The sequence below is a fragment of the Rhinolophus sinicus genome, linkage group LG07 (assembly GCF_036562045.2).
Source record: "Rhinolophus sinicus isolate RSC01 linkage group LG07, ASM3656204v1, whole genome shotgun sequence".
Classification (NCBI taxonomy): Eukaryota; Metazoa; Chordata; class Mammalia; order Chiroptera; family Rhinolophidae; genus Rhinolophus; species Rhinolophus sinicus.
The window spans coordinates 101842440-101861766 of NC_133757.1; the positions used below are offsets into that span (position 1 = coordinate 101842440).

The following is a 19327-nucleotide window of genomic DNA, read 5'->3' on the forward strand; positions in this document are numbered from 1 at the left end:
ATCCCCTTTACGCTAAATCCCATTATGTTAAATTATCTTCTTTATTTACAAATTAGATAGAGGATATAAATGCCTATAGTAAGGTCCGGTGGATACAAGACAGTGGTGACCTCTGGGAAAAGAGGAGAGAAGGCTATGACAGTAACTTTTAAGTGGTTACTCTAAATACATGTTTTTTTTTGTTGTTGTTGTTTGTTTTGTTTTTGTTTTTTTAATAAAACAACAAGGTAGTCATGTATCACTTGGACAATTAGAAAATGAAAATCACAATGTCAGTTCAAAAATAAATTGAATTATAGTGGAGTGAGTGTGTGACTGCTGAAGTAGTCTGATTAAGAATGGGAAACTGAACTAGGGTGGTGTCAGCAGAAATAGAGAGGAGGTGGGAGGTGTAAGAGGGAGAATTCATAGTCCTTGGTACTCGGAAGGATTGACAATGTAAAAAAGGAAGGGAGATTTAATACGGGTGACTGGAATAGTGATGGCTTTCACATAAATAGAAAACACAAGAACCTACTGATTTATGAGAAGATAATTTTTATTTTGGAGACACTGAATTTGACATACTGATATCCAGGTAGATATATTGCAAGACTCTCAAAAAGACAATGTTTAAAGTACACAGATCAGAACTACCCTGGGACTAAGTGACTAAATCCTGGAGATAACAATTACACGGCAACAGTTAGTGGACACTGATTGTACTTCTTTGTTATGTTCATTGTCTAATGTTCCATTTGTAGTTATATATACACATTTAATCATGGGGCAGCTATTTATATATATTTCAGTATTAAAATTGATCTTAAGAGGCTACAGTATTATATTACAGAAAAGAATTCATTCATGTTATTTTCAAGAAATAAATTCTTATAGAATGAGACCTGTCTTCCATTTCGTACAGTTCCCACTGAAAACCATCTAAATCAAACTCCCTAATATGAATAAAATTTGCAGGTATTAAGAAGATTATAAGCAAATATAATTATTCTAAGTATATTTTTAAAAATGGTTTAAGTTCTATTCCAGACGTTTTTTTCCTGACCACAGTTCCATTAAGATGTTATTGCCCAGGTCCTAGCAGGGTCTGGAAGTCCATCAGTAGGGTTACTTGTAGCATTTTAAAACTACTCAGATGGCGAAACTTTTATAACTACCGGGTGATGAACGACTACGGAGGATTAGATTGCATCTCATTAAAAAAAAAATTAGTAATCAGTGAGAATCTTTTAAAAATTAAAGTCTTCAATAAAATAGCCTTGAATCACATGTAGCAATTTGCATAAACAATATTTAAGCACATTTTATCACTGAATTGATCATACAAATGCTGAGGTGCAACAAAACTCTCTACATAATATAAATATATTTATTTGGTCTTATGTTTATGTAATGCGAATTACTGAAAGTTCTAATTTCAGCTATGGAAAAACAAAAAAGTTATATTGACTGTGATATTACTAGGAATAAGAAGAGTTTTATAGACCACAAAGTGCTGACATTTAGGTTGGAACAAGATCAAATCTAGTCTAAACTTTTAGCAAGAAAGAAAATACATAAAGATAGTATTTACTTAATCTTTACATGTTTCGTAACAAATCCAAAAATATTCAAAAAATACAGAAAAACGAAATGAATTCAGAAAAAAATTAATTTTACTTAAAATATGTAAGCATTTTAATAAAATTAAGAAGTTAGAATACTCAAATAATTATGTTCTTTTTCATTTCCCCCAACTCAAATTACTTCTAGTAATAGGTTATTTTCCTCTGGGTTTATTAAAAATGATGTGAAATCACATATCCATGACTATATTCCAATTTAAAATATATATCTCTTTTTAAGGCACAATGATTTTGTATACTCTGTATCAATAAAATGAAATCCATGAAAATATATTTAGGATTTAAGGTGGGTTAAATAGAATTTCTTTTATCAGAAATATTTGATCAATGTATCTATCCTTTATTTTTATTTTATCAGAAGCCAGAATTGAGTATGAATTTACATAAACAGATTTCCTTTTTTTTTTCAAAAATGCTTACTGTGTTTTATTATCTGGCATTTTGACAACACAGACACACTTTAAAATGAGCTAATTTTACAAATTAGTAACTTTTTGGACCTTATTTCTCCACAGAGCCCACATAATGATAGCTGATATATTTCTACTTACAAAGTTTAAACAATATGTAATATAATTTTGCTTAATCTGTGATAATGCCATCTGAAATTATACAAGAATAAGATGGCGCTCTCTCTGAAAGTTACAAGGAAGAAAATTTGCAATACTACATACATTAAAATGGTGATCATAACAGGAGTCAGCGTGCGCATTGTTTTATTACCAGAATTATCAGAAGTATTTGTCATTTACACTAATTGAGGAGAATTTTTGGATTTGATTTTATGTAGTATGCTTATCCTTCATTTATTCCTAAAGCAGTGTTTGCTATACATATATACATCATTATTAGAGCACAGATATAACAAGACCATGCTGCCATTCAAAATTAAAGTGCCACATTTTTCTTACAATCCAATGGCATCCAAAAAGCAATATATTGCTATGAAAATGCAAACTTTTTCACAGATTGGCATTTATGAGTGAGGTTAGTCACAATGAAGTGGTATTTTATTTTATACAAATGGAAAAGGTTTATCATAAATATACAGACCAATATATAACATTGAAGAACAAGAAGCAGAAAGGAAACAATGCTCTTGCATAAAGATCAATTCTCTTTGCTGCTGTTGGAATAACAGGTTTAGCAGGAGGCGGCTTCTTGTTGTTCTTTGCCTGAGATTTCCCAAGTCCATTGTTGACTTCAATAGGTTTGCCATAGCAGTCATAATTGGATAATTCAAAATCTCTTGGTAAGCTTCCAACAATGCTGAAGTCATTAGATCTCAGGTCAGACTTAGAAGTGCAAACTTTTTTGCATCTGGTCTCACCAACCTGAGAATAAAAGTTAACACACAGTGTATTTAGAATTTTCTATTTATAAAACACATCTCTCCAAAAGGGTATTTTAAAAATCTGGTATCATAGTCAACTGATTCAACCATCAGATTGCCTGAACATTTAACTCTAAAATGTTGCCTATAGTGCAAGGCTTATGTCATGAAATGAACTTTTGATAGGTTATTTTATATTAAGGGATCAAAGCATAAATAAACATTTATCTTATGTTCTCCCAGGCTTGTGAGTCCTCAACTGAAAGACCAATAAATAGAAGTCCAATATTTAACCATAACACACACCATATTACTACAATATATGGATTACAGAAATCTTCCAGTACTTCTAACATTTGACTTCACTGTGGACCTTATTTTCAAATAGGGTGGTTTATAAATGACTAAGGTATTTATCATTCCAGTGAGATAGATTGTGTCTCTAAACCACACTCATTAATAAGAATTAAAAGATGGTCACAATTATCATGAACGAGATTTACTAGTAGTGAAAGGCATTCCTAACTTGTTGGCTGAAGTTGAATTAGCCAACCACGCTCAGAGAAGCTAAAGAAACTGTGTATATTTCAGCCAGATCACATGCTACGCATATTATTCCACTGATAATCTCTGAGTTATTAAATATGAATTAATTCTGAAACATACAAAATCATTATTTCACACTGAACTCTCTCTAGCAATCTGAAACGCTCTTGGAAAGAATAGAGGTGTAGGCTAATCCCAATGGTTTACGATAGGCTGATATGAAAGGCTACAGAAGAGTGAGTTCTTTACTGCTTCCTTATCCGCTGTCTTACCTCTGAGTTCTGTCATTCATCTTTCGAATATGCACAATTGACATTTACTGTTTTTATGGAAAAAGGAAAATATGTAATTATATACTGTTAATAGACTATAGCTACTCTATTTTTGCCTCATTAGTATAGTACACTGACTATGATTCTATTTGCATGGACTAGAATACCGTTCGATAAAATTTATGCTAAATGTAAGAAGTAAAACAAATTATTCCCAGAAATCCTTCACACATGTGACTTTGGAATATCATTCATAGATAGATAGATAGATAGATAGATAGATAGATAGATAGATGATAGATAGATAGATAGATAGATAGATAGATAGATAGATAGATAGATAGATATAAATGATAGATACATAGTTATTTCTGGACCTTCCATTTAAGTTCCTCATTTTCAAATTTTAAAACGCCATTTTCAGCAGGCAGTCTACTATCTAAGCTCCATCACCATGCACACACACACACACACACACACACACACACACAGATTCACACATTCATACTCAACACACCTTCCTTTTCAGTGTTTCAGACAGAAAATAACGTTTAAAGATCTAGTTTTCAAAGAAAAAAAAAAAGATCTAGTTTTCAAAGAAAAAAAAAAGATCTAGTTTTCCAGGGTTGTTTGAAGAATATGTAAGGCTCAGCATGCATCAGTGGAGTTTTGTAAAGAGTACATCACTACCTTGATTGGAATACAAGTTGAGAACAGGCTCTATATAGCAAACTTTGCATTATTCTCAGAATATCAGAGCAATCTTCAAAAAGTGGGACACAGGAGGTATGCCAACTTTTTCTCCCTTTAGAATTCTCCACTCCCAAAGCTTTAGATGCACTAACTTTGCTTTACAATCCACTTATCAAAACAAAGGAGTACTCTGCAACTGTCAATAGACTTAAAAAGCATGACCTTTTATCAGGTATTTTTACTTTTTCACAAAGAAGGCCAAATGTATTTACTGTAAAAATGCATTTACTATAAATCACATTTTATATGTAGCTTTAGGTGTTGTTTTAGTATCTGTAAAATAACCAAACAAAAAGCCAAATTTACATGATATTATAACTTAAGTCACATAAATACTTCACATTTTCTAATGTTTTATTTACATAAACATATTCTTAGATTCTGCCAGCAATGATGTTAGAATTTAATCTATCTAGTTTATTCAAATGTAGACATGGAATGTTATGTTTATTCAGAGAGATTATTTAAATATAATAAACATGTCAGTAAGAGAAGAATATTTCTTCAATGTTAAAATAACATGGAAAAGCACACCAAAAAGCTTCGCTTTGGTTATATTAAACTATAACCTTTTTTTTTGTTAAATTAAAACCTTGTCCAGAGATGCATTTGAAGATTCTTATATTTGAAGTCAGCAGAGGTATGTGTGTTTGTGTGTGTGTGTGTTGGTGGAGAACATTTCTACAGAAGTAATTTTTAATGATGTGACACAAATGAATATGATGCAAGATTAAGTTCCTTATTGAGAAGTCCTCAGGTTCCTTAAATGGCTCAGGGTTTATTAACTAATTGGCTAGTCTCATCTTGCCCCAGTCACCAGAAATTTTACACAAACTTTCTTTTTTAGTTACTCTCTATACATAAGTATCATAACCTATATGTACAGGAAAGTACAAAAGTTTACAATATAAATACTATAAATACTATTTTAAACAATTGTAATATCACATAAAGAGAGATTAAATTAACTGCTTATAAATAAAATAGTAACCCTATCTAACATGTTCTTTAAAATTATCTTGGTTATATTAATCTCTAATTTATAACTTATTCTTTTTTCCTCATATGAATATGTGTCTCACTTTCATATAAACTTGTCACTTCTGAAAATTACTGGTAGCATCAATGAGATAGTGTGATAATGAAACTGTCAAGAAAAAAAAAAAGATGCGGATAAAAATTTCCTATGGCGTCAAATTTTAGCCTCCAAATTTTAGCCTTTCCTTCTGGTTCTTTTCAGTTTGTGTCTGCACACATTTAAAAACAAATCACCTTAAGCAATATTTCTTGACCAGAAGACTTAGACATGATTTCATGGTAATAATAGTATCTTCTACAGATGATAAAAATGTTTGGAAAGGAATAAACTGTGTATATTGTACCAAATTTAAATCAATCCTCGATTTAAAAAAAACAACATATCATTACCATAAAGAAACAACTATCTCATTCCTGTGTGAACAGCACAGTTTATTTATTAATTTAATAAAATCCACAGGCATGGATAGTATTTTGTCTTTTATTCACACCTTTATTGTAAATAGCACATGGCACATACTATGTCTTGGGAATAGGATGATATTAACAACAGTAGGTTCTCAACTGTATTTATTGAATAGAAAAGAAGTAAATGAGCAAATAAACAAATTAGTAACCTAAATATTGGAATGGCTGAGGAAGAACCAAACTTGGGGGCGTGGGGGAGAAACCTAGGCAAGTATAAATATATAATGGCATATTTTTGTATATAGGCAAAATTATAAAAACATCTTCCTAAAAGTTAGATTAAATTATCATTGATCTTTCTTACTTTTTTTAAAATCATACCTTTTTTTAACAAGTACATTTTCTAAAAAGCATCAGAAATGTTCTACAATGCAAATTTCATGATTTCCAATAGTTAATATTGTTATTCTGTCTAAAAATAAATGACATATAATGTAATTGAAATTGCTCAGCAAAAGATTGTGTTATGAAAAGCAAAATACACTGGAGCAAATACATTTGAAACTAAAACTATAATTATATTTGTCATAGCAAAACCAGTAAATTAGAAAGGCAAAAAATTTAAATTTCATTTTTTGTTTTCTTTGCGTGTAAGTATGTAACAATCTTATAAATTTATTAAGCTTACACACTTGCTGTAAGTTTGATGTGTATGTTAAAGATAACTTATTTTTGAACTCATATTCCCACTTTAAAACCTGTTTCAGGATACAAATATTACATAGGTACAAGTTTCATTTTGGAAATTGCATTTTGGCCTATAAGATATGAGTGATTACATTTATTTCTGGATATTAAAATTTCTGGTCAACTTTTAAAGTCTCTAAGTATCACCCTATGACTTTTGTACCAAACTGTCATAGCAGTTTCAGAATCCAGACACGTCTTTCTATTAGCAAATAAAAACATAAAGAATTAAAATAAGGAAGTTCTTAAATATGTGGAATCTTTATTCATCAGGTAATTATTTTAATGCTTGAAAGCTAATTTTAAAATAATGTAATTCAGTTTAATATTCTGGATCTTATTTATCCTTTATAATTATAAATAATCTTGATATGTTCTACAATACTCCAAAAATCTGGTTCTAGTGTGTCTCTTCCCATCAATATCCCACTTTACGGAATATATTAAGTATCCCAGATCCTGTGCACATTGGTGTTCTCTGTTACTAGAGAATTTCTGCAGTTATTGAGGCCCCATAACACACCAGATAATGGAGCTGACAGTGGCATCCCTGGAAAGCAAGCACCTGCTCTATAGAACATTTTTGCTTTCTGTCTCCAGACCTCTTAACCAGGGTCCAAGTTAGAGGGTGGGAGCATTAGTAGGTTGGAAACATGAAGAACTGGTAAAGGTGGGAGATATAAACAGAGGGGTTAGATATGTCAAAGACTACAGTTTCGTGGTTACCAGAGTGTAAGGGGATGGTGGTAGAAGAGGGTAAAAGGGAGTCAAATATATTTCGATGGAAGGATAATTAACTTTGGGTGGTGAACACACAATGCAATATACAAATGATGTACTCTAGAAATGTACATTTGAAACCTATGTAGTTTTACTATACAATGTCATCACAATAAATTTAATAAAAACAAGACATGACTTCTTTAAGGTCATGATAGCTCTGCACTCATGAAAATTTTATACTTACTCTTCATGAAGAGGATTAGGATATGAAAGAGTGTAAAGTCTATGGAACCTTATGCAACGTAGCAACTAATCACATGTAGAAGTCTTGGCTGTAGGCTCAGGAAATGAGTTTAATGACTTAACAACAACAAAAGAGCTACAGACAACACCACATGAGAACAGTTCACTAGCTTTCATATCTAAAGATACTTATGTTACATACTTGTGTAACATTCCAGCTAAAGCGAGTGATGATGGTTAGCAAACTGATGTAGTGTGGGGCCAGAATATACAGAACAGACAAAAAGTTCAAGATTCTAGGATGGTATGGACCTATAACCATATTCTCTTGTGGAATTTCCCATGCTAAGCTCAGTGGAAATGGTCTCCCAATATACCGACCAGAAGGCATCCATCAGGGTCACTTTGAGGTACGTGGACAGCTATGCCTAATCCAGGAAGCAGCCTTTTGCTCTAGGATTTATCAGTACCCGAATCTAGAAACATTGCCCACTATTCTTAGACCTATGATTGAGTACAAAACAATGTGAAGGGGTTAAATCTGTCCAGTTCCTCTCCAGCTACTCACCGCTGGGCTGGACAGATCCTAAACTACGGACATAGTTTCCCTATAGGCCAGACATCCAATAAGTAAGTAGCCTGCCTGCCATGTTCTATGTGAAGCTCTCTAACTTGATGGGGAATGGGTTGAGAATTTAATCAAAAGCATGACTCCTCTAAGCCTTCAGTACTGGTAAGAGGCCACTGCTTCCCCCAACAGGCCTCTGGCCTTTCACTAAAGCGTATCAAATGACAAACAATACAGAGGCCATTAGTTCTGACAAGACTGCCATATTGGATAGTAACCATCAAATCAGAGGGGTATCATTGAACGCAGTGGAAAGTCTTCAAGAAATTTGATAAGACTTTTTTTCTTAATTATATGTGACCTAAGAGTTTTCCACAAAGTATGTTGTGCTTAGTCCCTGTTCGTCTATGAAAAGAAGGAAAAAAAAAAAGAATGAATACCAAGTCTATCAAACATTTACACCCACAGAAAAGTATCTCACTCCTGACACTGCAGGGAGCCATGATGGGGAAAGTCACTTTGTGGGATAATTTCATTCTTACCTGCAAAGTGCTAATGTGAACCGGAGTCCCTGTACCATTGACAGTATTCTTTTTAGCCGCATTTCCACCTTTCCCATCTGCTTGTTCAGCTTTGGCAATTCTGGCTTTTTCTGCTTCAACTCGCTTGGGGTTATTCAGCATCACCTGGACTACAGCGTACTCCACCAAGGATGCAAACCCAAAGAGCAGACAAGCAATGAGCCATACGTCAAGAGCCTTCACGTAGGATACTTTGGGCAGCTCAGCAGCAAGCGTTGTGCACTCAGAGGCCAAGCTGAGTACTGAAAAGATACCTATGGAAACAAAAGTAGGAATTAAACTTGCTATGTTCCCCTGTGAAAAGTCCTGCACACATTACTCTGACTAAATCCCTCTTAAGTAACTTCCAATTGCTTCTTTCCTGATTTCCTACTCTTTAAAATCCATATTTCATCTAATTCATCCTGAGCAATTCATTAGAAGCATTTGAAACTCAAAGAGGAGAAGGAATAACATATACATACTTTTCATGGAAGCATTATTGCATGTGGTTGGGGATGTTTATAAATACTCAACATTTAAAACAAAGACATAAAATTTAAACCACGGTATAAAAACACAATTTGGATCTGGTTTAAATATGAAAGCTATCTAAAACTATTCTATACTATCTCTGAGGAAGACACAAAGCTTATTTCATTTTTCAGCATTGTTTTAGACAGTTATAGAGCTGAATTTTATCCCAGGGAAAACTAAATCAAAACAAGAATAGAATGTATAAAGCAATTTTTTGATAAGGGTCATGATTTTTAAAAATATAATAGAAAAGGAGAGAACATTCCTGGATATTTCAGGGAAAATGAATGATTCCAGCTTTTCAAAGGAAGAATAAAATTCTGCTATATGTAATATTAACAGCATATGGAAAGCAACTCGAAAGTACCTTTGGAAGACTGACTTTTCAATTTATATCACTGCATGCAAGCTATTTATAATAAACAAAAAAACAACTATTGACTATTTTGGGAAAATGCATAATATTTTTGACAAGTCTAAAAATTTACATCTAGTTTTGGGGCTTTCATTCCCGAAACATTATACAATATATTAATTCTCATCCCCTAAAATAATCTGTTACTTGTCATACAGAGACATGGCTCTTACAATGAAATTTTCCACATTTTTAGTTATTAAGATATAGATTTAGTCTTTGTGATTTTTATTATATGTAAACCACCAAATTTATTATTCAGATAAAGTTGTCATTATAATTGCTTTTTTCCTGGTTTCCTACTCTTTAAAATCCGTATTTCATTAATCCGTCCAGTAAGTCAGGAGGGAGATTTTCACAAGGCCTTTCTGATAGAAGAAAAAATAAAATGCTACAACTAATCAGTCAACCATAAGTCAGATATATCACATCCTTATCTATGTAAGTTCCAGGTGATATTCAGAAAACACACACACACACACACACACACACACAGTATTGAAAAACTTTAAAACACTCCAAACAATCCAAATTTGTTTTTACAATGTCCTTATTTTGAAGTTTATTCACTTTACCCATAAATAGGGCTCTTGATTTTTTCCCGAAGCACAGACTTTTTAACCCATATACAGACACAGTTTTCAGGTCTGGCTAATGGTGGTTCTATGTCACAGAACACGAAAAATAACAAATTGTAGACTATGGCTATCCAGGCCTCACTCTCTCTAGCCACTGCTGATTATATAGCACAGAATAACTGATATTTAGGAAATGATGCTAAGTCATTTTTAAGATAAATTAGATTTCATGTTCCTTTATTAAGAGTATGAAAGAGTATATAATATTACATAGAAAGATTTCTATAGAAATCGTTAATTGTTTTTAAGTTTGGCATTATTGGGGATTTTAGACTAGTTATCTGGGAATATCACTTACTAAAAATATTTTAGGAGAATTAAAGTAGGATAAATTGATTTTGAAATACCACAAGAACACGAAAAGATAAACTTAGTGTAATTATAGAGTGTGTAAACATGGAGAAAATGTAGTTAAATGTCAAGGTTTGAAGGAAGTCTTAAAAATAAATAAATAAAAGGTGCCATCAATTCTCAAGCTCATTGTTTCAAAATAGTTGCTTCTATCGTTAGTTTTACAAAGACGTAAGACAGAGAAGCATGGAACACTTTACCCAGGGGCACTCTGGCAGCACTCGCATCCGGGTTGATCCAGAAGGAAAGCCAGGAGAGAACCACAATCAGCAGGGTCGGGGCATAGACACCCATCATATAAAACCCAACCTGTCTCCTTAGTGTGAAGATGACTTCCACACACGTGTAGTACCCTTTCAGAAACAAACACATTAAAAGTATGAGGTTCTCGCTCACATACAATTGCAAAAATCAGTACTGTACCTATAAGTTATGTCACTTCTATTTGAGGCAATTTCACAAAGTAAACTGCACACACCCACAAAAAGTTTTCTTTGTTTTTTTTTTTCCTGTGCGTATGAGTATACATAATTGATGTGATCCAAAAGGATGATGTTATGGGACCGGTTTCATCTGACCTTTTGCAACTTCATTATGACATTGAGAAATAGATACCACATGCAGCTCCACTGGGTCACTGTCTCGGCTTTGAAGCCTTTGTTCAGAGAATTTGCGATGTACTTAAAGTTTTCATTACCCACGGGCACTCTCAGAGCAGATGATCTAAAGGAGTCATACAGGGAGCCGTAAATCAAAGTAGAACAAGTCTAAAGGGAAACACTCTGAGACGACCCATTGTCAGTATAATTTTTCAGCCATGTGTACCGCTTCTTATCTGGAATGGATGGCAGTCTACAACAACTCATATGCATATTTCAGCCTTAATATTTAAGAAAATATTGGAAGTGAACATTAGCAAGGATAAGTGTTTTCAGTCTGTATAGAGAAAACATTATGAAGTGCAAGCGTTTGACATTCCTCTCAAGTCTCTCTCCCTTCTCCCACCCCAGGTCCTCAAACGTACTCTAACTGAGGTGAAAGGGCTTCATTTTCAGAAGCTGAGACACATGCAGACATCGCTTTACAACATAGTTCTAGAGCTGCCATGACATCAACTAGTCCCCAAAATTAATCACATATTATAAGCAGCCTCATACTAGCCTTTGCTGAGTTGAGAAAGTAAGTGACACACATATTCTCCTAGCACTGGAATATTTCCAGATGTTTTAGTTTAATTTTTATATGTTTTAGTCCTTTCCGTTAGCAATTTAAATACAATGTTTAATGCTTAAAGCACTTAACTTCAATAAAAATGTCATTTACTATTCAATGTAAGGTTATGTACAAACACCAAGAAGTTAAAATATCTTCCATTGTGTTCAGTTTAAACTGTACATAATTATTTATAAATGTTGAAACAAATAAATGAATGGAAAATAAATAAAACAATTATAGGGTAAGGACAATATTTTTACTATTTTATATTTTAACAGCAATATTTATCTATTTTTCCTTATAGGGAAGAATATATATACTTCTGATACTAGAGCAATCTTTATGTTTATTCATTAATGGTTACCTACAGCAGGTATTACACATATTGGGGTCTTGACAAATGTTAAACGAAAGGTTTCATATCTTGTCAAATTAACACGTTAGAAATCTATCTTTTTATAATGTGAATTATAATCATTGCTACTTCTGAGAGATTAAAAAAGATATTAGGGCTAACATGTAAGACAAATAAGTAGTTGATTTGAACTGAAGTAAATTCTAATTATGCCAGATATTTCCTTTCCATATTATCTCAAAAAACAAGAAATGCATGGTGCTCATCTTTTTTAAAAAATTTTAATTTCCTTGAAACTAGACAATTCATTTAAATTGTGCACGGGTTTTAAAAAGATACAAAGGCAAAACAATGAAAAAAATGTCCCCCCCTTTTCTGTTCTCCATGCTCATCTTAATTTCCTGCCTGGACAACCAAGAACATATGTTTCTAAGTAACAATCATGTGCAAAATTTCCAAACTAGAATCTTTCATAAATCCAATTTGCTGCAATTAGGAGTTTCACAGAAGTGGTTCTGAAGTACCTGGCTTTGTAATGGCATCACTTACAGAAGTTGATTTTGTATACATCTAGTGCATATGAAATAGAGAATGACACACGTGAGTTTATTATGTATTTTTAGGTAGCCTGAGTGGTCATAAGTATTATAAAAATTTGCTACAGAGTTGTTCACTTTAAAATGAATCTTTACATTCCATCTCATCATGTTTAAATGACAGGCTAAATAACATGAGTCCTGTATTCTGAAGCAAGTTGCCCCACGTCCCTTTATGAAGGCACCCACTAGGGGAGCCTCCAATGATTGGATGCACTGAGCAGTAAAATACATGCTTGGATATTATCGTGATTTGCTTCATAAACTTTTATGAGAAACATTTCTTGATCTTTTTTGATCTTTTCCTGGCACTGTTACATTTATGAGAGGCAGGTGGGCAGCTAATTGATATAAATGTTCATTGGCAAATTCAATTTAGTTTCTATGTCTTGTGGGGTTTCATTTCATTATTATTCACTCAGACTTCCAATTTAAGTTTTTTGTATACTTGTTTTTCCATATATTTCTCCACCTTTGCGATGTCTACAATTATAAAAACATAATTTTTAAGAAAGTTAAAACCAAATCATTATTTGACTATTTCTGTACATATTAAAGAAAAGAATATTGTCCATCATTGTATATATGTTGCTCTCTTATATGTTTCACTGTCCTACATTATGCATTCCATATATTTTGAATGTTCTATTTTTCTAAACACATTTCTAAATGTTATCCAAAGATTAAAATGTTTTACTTATATTCATATGATGATTCATGTAAATGCTGATAAACCATGTTTACTGAAACATAGTAAGTGCCAGTTATTTTTATGTTAGCCACAAATTTTTTTATTTTATTTTCTTTCTTTTTTTAATGAAAGTTTATTGGGGTGACAATTCTTAGTAAAGTTATATAGATTTCAGGTGTACAATTTTTTGTTATTTTCTGTAGCTAATGAGATCTCAGTGACTTACTTACAAGAACTCAAAAAATAGTACAAAATCCTTTACTTATCATAAATTTTGAGTAATTCCCCAAATACTCTCTACCACAGCACGCCTTCTCATTTCCTTCTTAGCACTAAGATGCATCATACTTACTTCGTTTACTTGTTTATCACATTAGAGTATGGATCTACAAATGAGCACAGATCTGTCTTTTAGTCACTGTTGAGTCTCCAACTAGAGACTGAAACGTAGAACTTAAAGGTGAAAAAAATAATACCCCCAAGGTTTTCAATGTTATTACATAATTTTATGCTGTTACTTAAAATTGCTATTTTCATTTTCATCTCTAGATGAATTTTAAAACTTCAGTCGGGTCTATTTCAAAATTTTCAAAATAATATAGAGACTTTATTTTGAAATGTTCAGCATATAATCTGGATTTAACTATTTTCAAAGTATAATAGGACTGATTCCACGGGTCATGTAACAATGTCAGACTCTATTCCAGTGCATCACTTTGTAACAGAAGACCTCGGGCAAGTGTCTTTGCTTTATTCTCCTAATGTTTAAAACAGGGTTAATAAAAATACTGAACTCATAGGATTGTGTTAAGAAGTTACTGAATTCCTGCAAAGCGCTTAAAACAATGCCTAACATAGAGCAAGAACTCAAACGGCCATCTACTAAATAGGTGTTCCTACATAATAATCCTAAATGACTCTTCTTGGCTTTCAAACTTATGTTTTTTCATTACTGAGTTATAAAGGTCCCTAAAATTGTATCTGTCTCCTTAATTTGAATGAGGAGTATGGGGAGGAGCAGGAATACTATGCCTAGTGCTATGGCTGACTCGGATTAGACTGGTGACATTCCATAAGTCATTCAGTCACCCTGCACCTCATTTATTTTATGTCAGCACTAATAGGATCACTTCCATATTTAACAATCTATGTATCTATGATTTCTTCATTGAGTAGCTTCATGGTTAGTTCTTTTTGTTGTTGTTTTTAAGAGCTCAGCTTTTCCTTTAAAAAAACTTGATAATTTTTTCTATTATTATTGAAGTACAGTTGACATACAATATTGTATTAGTTTCAGGTGTACAACATAATACTTCAACATTCATATACCTTACAAAGTGATCACCATATTAAGTCTAGTAACCATCTGTCACTATACAAAGTTATTATGATATTGACTGTATTCCCTACATTATACATTACATCCTTGTGACCTATTGAATTTATTACTAGGAGATTGTACTTCTTATTCCCCTTTACCTTTTTCACTCATCCTGCCACCTCTCTGTCCTCTGGCAGTATTATAATAAATGTAACACTAGGCAACTTGGAGATAAAGTTAGTTTAAGCATCTATGTTGTTGACTTTCAAATAAATTAACAGGTTAAGTAACATTTATATGTAAGTAGATTATATAACACTGATATGTAAACAGTCCCTAAGGACTATCTGTTAATTTATTTGAAGACTAACAACAGATGCTTAAACTAACTTTATCTCCAAGTTGCCTAGTGCTGCATTTATTGTAACACTCTAAAGGTGCAAATACTCACTCTACCTTTTATTTTAATGTCTATAGAAATGTTTTAAATTATATTTTGTCCTTGATGATGTCATGATGGCAGCATTTTAGATCAAACATCTGCTCTCTAAATTCTACATATTACAACATATATTTTTATTTTTGCAAAGTCAACATAAATGTTGCAATAAACATGAACTTTGTATCTATTCCTGATTATCTTTGTTTTGATTTACTCCCTGATACATAATTAGAATTGCGCAGTATTTATATGTTGAACTGATTTTTAGTATCAATGTGATGATTAAAATTCAATCACCTTTTTTGTTTATATTGCTAAGTGAAATAACACTATATTTAATATATAAAACTCAATAACCTACAACTATCAGTAGAGACTCAAAGGTTGAATGCTAACCCTATTATAAATGTATTGAGTAGTGACTACTGTATTTTCATTTCTGCAAAGACTTGATGTAATTTAATGAATGAAATTAATTGATCGTGCTTTTCATAATTGACTGTTCCATAACCTAGGCTAAGCATATTTTACAAGAATACTTACTGATGTCCAATTATTTCACACACTTATTGATTGATGCTTTTTAAAATTAAGAATATGGGTCAACCACTATCTAAAAACTTCCCAGAAGATAATAGAGAAGTATATATGGATTACATTGTTCATATGCATAATATTTGGCCCCATTTGAATCTTGCTAAAAGTAGAATTCCTTGCCAACATCTAAGAAAACCACTGGCTGGCAAAGTTCATACTACTAAAATAAAAAATTAAAAACCTCTTCCCACCCAGAATTACATAAAGCAAAACAAAATTCTCTAGTAATAAAAATTTTAAAAAAACTTTGGTGAATGTATTTTTATGAAAGATTTAAATATATGAATGTAAATATAAACTACTTATAAATACTGAACTTATTGTTAACCAGTTTTCTGCTATTCTGCTCTTAGTATTTATTATTAATATTAAAATAAATCTTTGGAATAAGCCTTAGCTTTGTTTAATTTAAAGAACATTACTTACCAGTGCCTTTATAGTACTTTGTACAGTTACCATATTCAATATCCTCCTTTTTAATGTCAAATTGAGGCAAGGCAATTTTTTCTAACTGAACAGGATCCCCTGACTGCCAGATAAATCGTAAATCATCAGTGGTATAACCAACTATAAACAAAAATAAATAAAAATATTAGTTTGACATATAATTAGTAATTCTTAATATTCTAATAATCCAAATATTAAACATCAAAATGGTAAAAAAAAAAAATGGGGACTTCTTATATGAGTTTTTTGTTAAAAATGTGAAGAGGTGAAATCTATGGTCACTGATGAAAATGTTAAAAAAGTTACAAATAGTCAGCTTAGAAAAAGAACAATTTAAAATTATCAGCATATTCCAAGTAGTAAAAATCCTAGAGGGTCATATACAGTAAGTAGTGCATTACTCTATGTCACAATTATGAAATGTCATCAATAAAAAACATAATAAATAAGTAACACTAGCTTTCTGAATGTATACGTTTACAATCATGCAGTATGCTACCTGGAAATTTTTTAAGACATATAAGCACCAAAACGTTTTTTTTGTTGTTGTTTTGTTTTGTTTTGTTTTGTTTTGTTTTTAATGAAGTAACTACAAACTTCCCTAGGGGAGTTGCATTGCCACAGGAGAGAGCAATAAAACAATCCCTCAAATGAACATCACTATAGCATTCGGAAGCACACATTTTGGGCTTAGGTAATGTGGCTACGATTCAAGGATCATATGGGATTTTACAGCACATAGTAACCTATAGTTCAACTCTAAAGTGCATATAGTATTTGTTAAAGCAATACTTTAGTTCTTCTGGTAATAGAATTGAATATAAATAACACAGTTGGGATTTTTATACAAATGCACATTGACACACAGGCACACATATATACAACACACACATCAACATAGACATCCATACCCTTACACCTGGAAAATCTCATAGTTAGAATGTATTGGGTTGTTCCAATTTGTGATCTAGATTAGGTAATGTTTTTCAAAAACAGCAAACAATCACTGAAGAACTTTATAGCATATCAACTAGGAATCACATTGCAAGATATTTTACCAGGTTATTGCTGTTTACTCTAATAAGGTCATGGTATATCGGTATTCAGGCTAAAGATTCCTTACATTAGTATTAATTTTTCAAGTTTGATTTCCTACTTTTATTTTCAAAAGATAAGTATCATAGCAAATTAATTAATATGTTTTGGACATAAATAATCATTTCAATTAATACACCTAGTTTATATTTTATACACTGAAAAAATATTTATATGATTATAGAAACACAGAAAATCCAATTTTTTAAAAAAATATTTTTTTATACATCCATAGAAAGTGAATCCGTGGTAGGATTCAGGGAACACTGTTGAATGTTTTCCAAATTTTCTGCTCTTAAAAACTGTGCTTTTTAACATCAGAAATGTTAGGAGTACATCATTTTCTCCTTTATCTTACCTATGTTACCAATTCAAATGATGATAGCAATTGGAATAAGGTGGAAGGGTACACCTACATCAATTTAACTGAAATCAAACACTAGTACCAAAAGGATTTGTCTTAGTATAAATCAATATAACAAAAGATTAACAATAATTTCCCTACATAAACTATTCTATTATTTGTAGTCAAAAGTATTAGTTTTACCAGTTATCTAAGATATTAGTATTAATAGAACGCATTGCCTAGAAATTTTAAACATTTTTATTCCCATAGTCATCTAGGGTTCATTTACATACAGCTCTCAAGTTGCATCTTGCATCGTTGTGTATCCATAGGAAACAAGGTCAAGTCCAATGGGCATGAAAGAGTAATAGATAACCTGAAAGTAGAAACAGAGGTTTTACAAGTCATGTAATATATTTCTCTGTAATATACTGATTTTAAAAGGAAAACATAAACGTACAAACACTAAAGATAAAAGAGTACCTCATGCTGACAAGGACATCTCCATCCCGAAAAATAAAGAGGAGGATATTTTCCTGTGTTACATCATGAAAATTGGCACTTTTTTCATTTGCAAAAAATAAATCAGGTTTCCACAGACACTTGAACATTGTGGGATCCACTGTCAGTGCATCCGAGCCCCGAAAATCACTAGGGAGCTTCAGCCTGGGATCATTCCATTTTTGTCGCAGGAAGATGTTAACTCTATAGTCCTGTGGGCGGGGGGAGGGGGAGGCGGGGGGGTGGAGATACATGTGCAGGTGTGTGTTTATTGCTGTTTTAAAAAATGCATCCATTGACAGAATAGAAAAGGTTTTAGTTATTAGCAGCAGAAATATGTTTTCTCTTCCAACATTAACCAGGATCAAAATAGCTGTCACTAAGTATAAAGAGCTCCATCAGCAGTATAAAAAGACCATTGTGTCTTTCTAATTATTCTCTACAGACATTTTCCGGAGCACTTGCTGGCTCAAACATCAGAATATAACTTTAGCCACAATTGCTTTACCTTTATACAAACACCAGTTATACTCGTTGGTTTGGTGGTGTTATCATAAAAACATGAGAACTGCTAAACATTACCATTATTCTTCCCAAAAAAGTGGAATACATTTTAGTTAAAAATAGATAAGTCAAGGGAAAATATTTCTACTTGTCTTTTACTAAGTAGCAAACTACAAACATTATATATAATGTAATATACCGAGGGTGCCAAAAAATGTATACAAGTGGACACTTTGGTCAACGTTGCTCAAGCAGTAGTTCACTGTAATCAGAAGTGTCTGGAAGCTGTATTAAAATTGTAATAATAAATACCGATAACAAAAGATGAATACAAGTCACATTTGACTTTTGCAATTACAAGAGGTGCTCAAAATGGTATACATTTTTTTTTGTCACCCTCTGTATATTCCTGAGACTATTCTTGACTACGAATACATGTAAATGATTATAAAAAGAATTT

At 32.1% G+C, this 19327-nt stretch overlaps 1 protein-coding gene across 2 annotated transcripts in view; it reads right to left on the minus strand.

Moving 5' to 3' along the window:
* Positions 1 to 520: 520 nt before the first annotated feature.
* Positions 521 to 19327, minus strand: part of GLRB (glycine receptor beta) — a 56098-nt gene continuing 37291 nt past the window's right edge. For both annotated transcript variants that reach the window (XM_074338396.1, XM_074338397.1), the window contains exons 5-10: positions 18346 to 18575; positions 18156 to 18238; positions 16401 to 16541; positions 10958 to 11110; positions 8799 to 9091; positions 521 to 2959 (exon numbers count right to left, since the gene is read on the minus strand). In XM_074338396.1, coding sequence (XP_074194497.1) covers positions 2663 to 2959; positions 8799 to 9091; positions 10958 to 11110; positions 16401 to 16541; positions 18156 to 18238; positions 18346 to 18575 — 1197 coding nt within the window. In that variant the 3' untranslated portion in view covers positions 521 to 2662. The remainder of the gene's footprint in view (positions 2960 to 8798; positions 9092 to 10957; positions 11111 to 16400; positions 16542 to 18155; positions 18239 to 18345; positions 18576 to 19327) is intronic.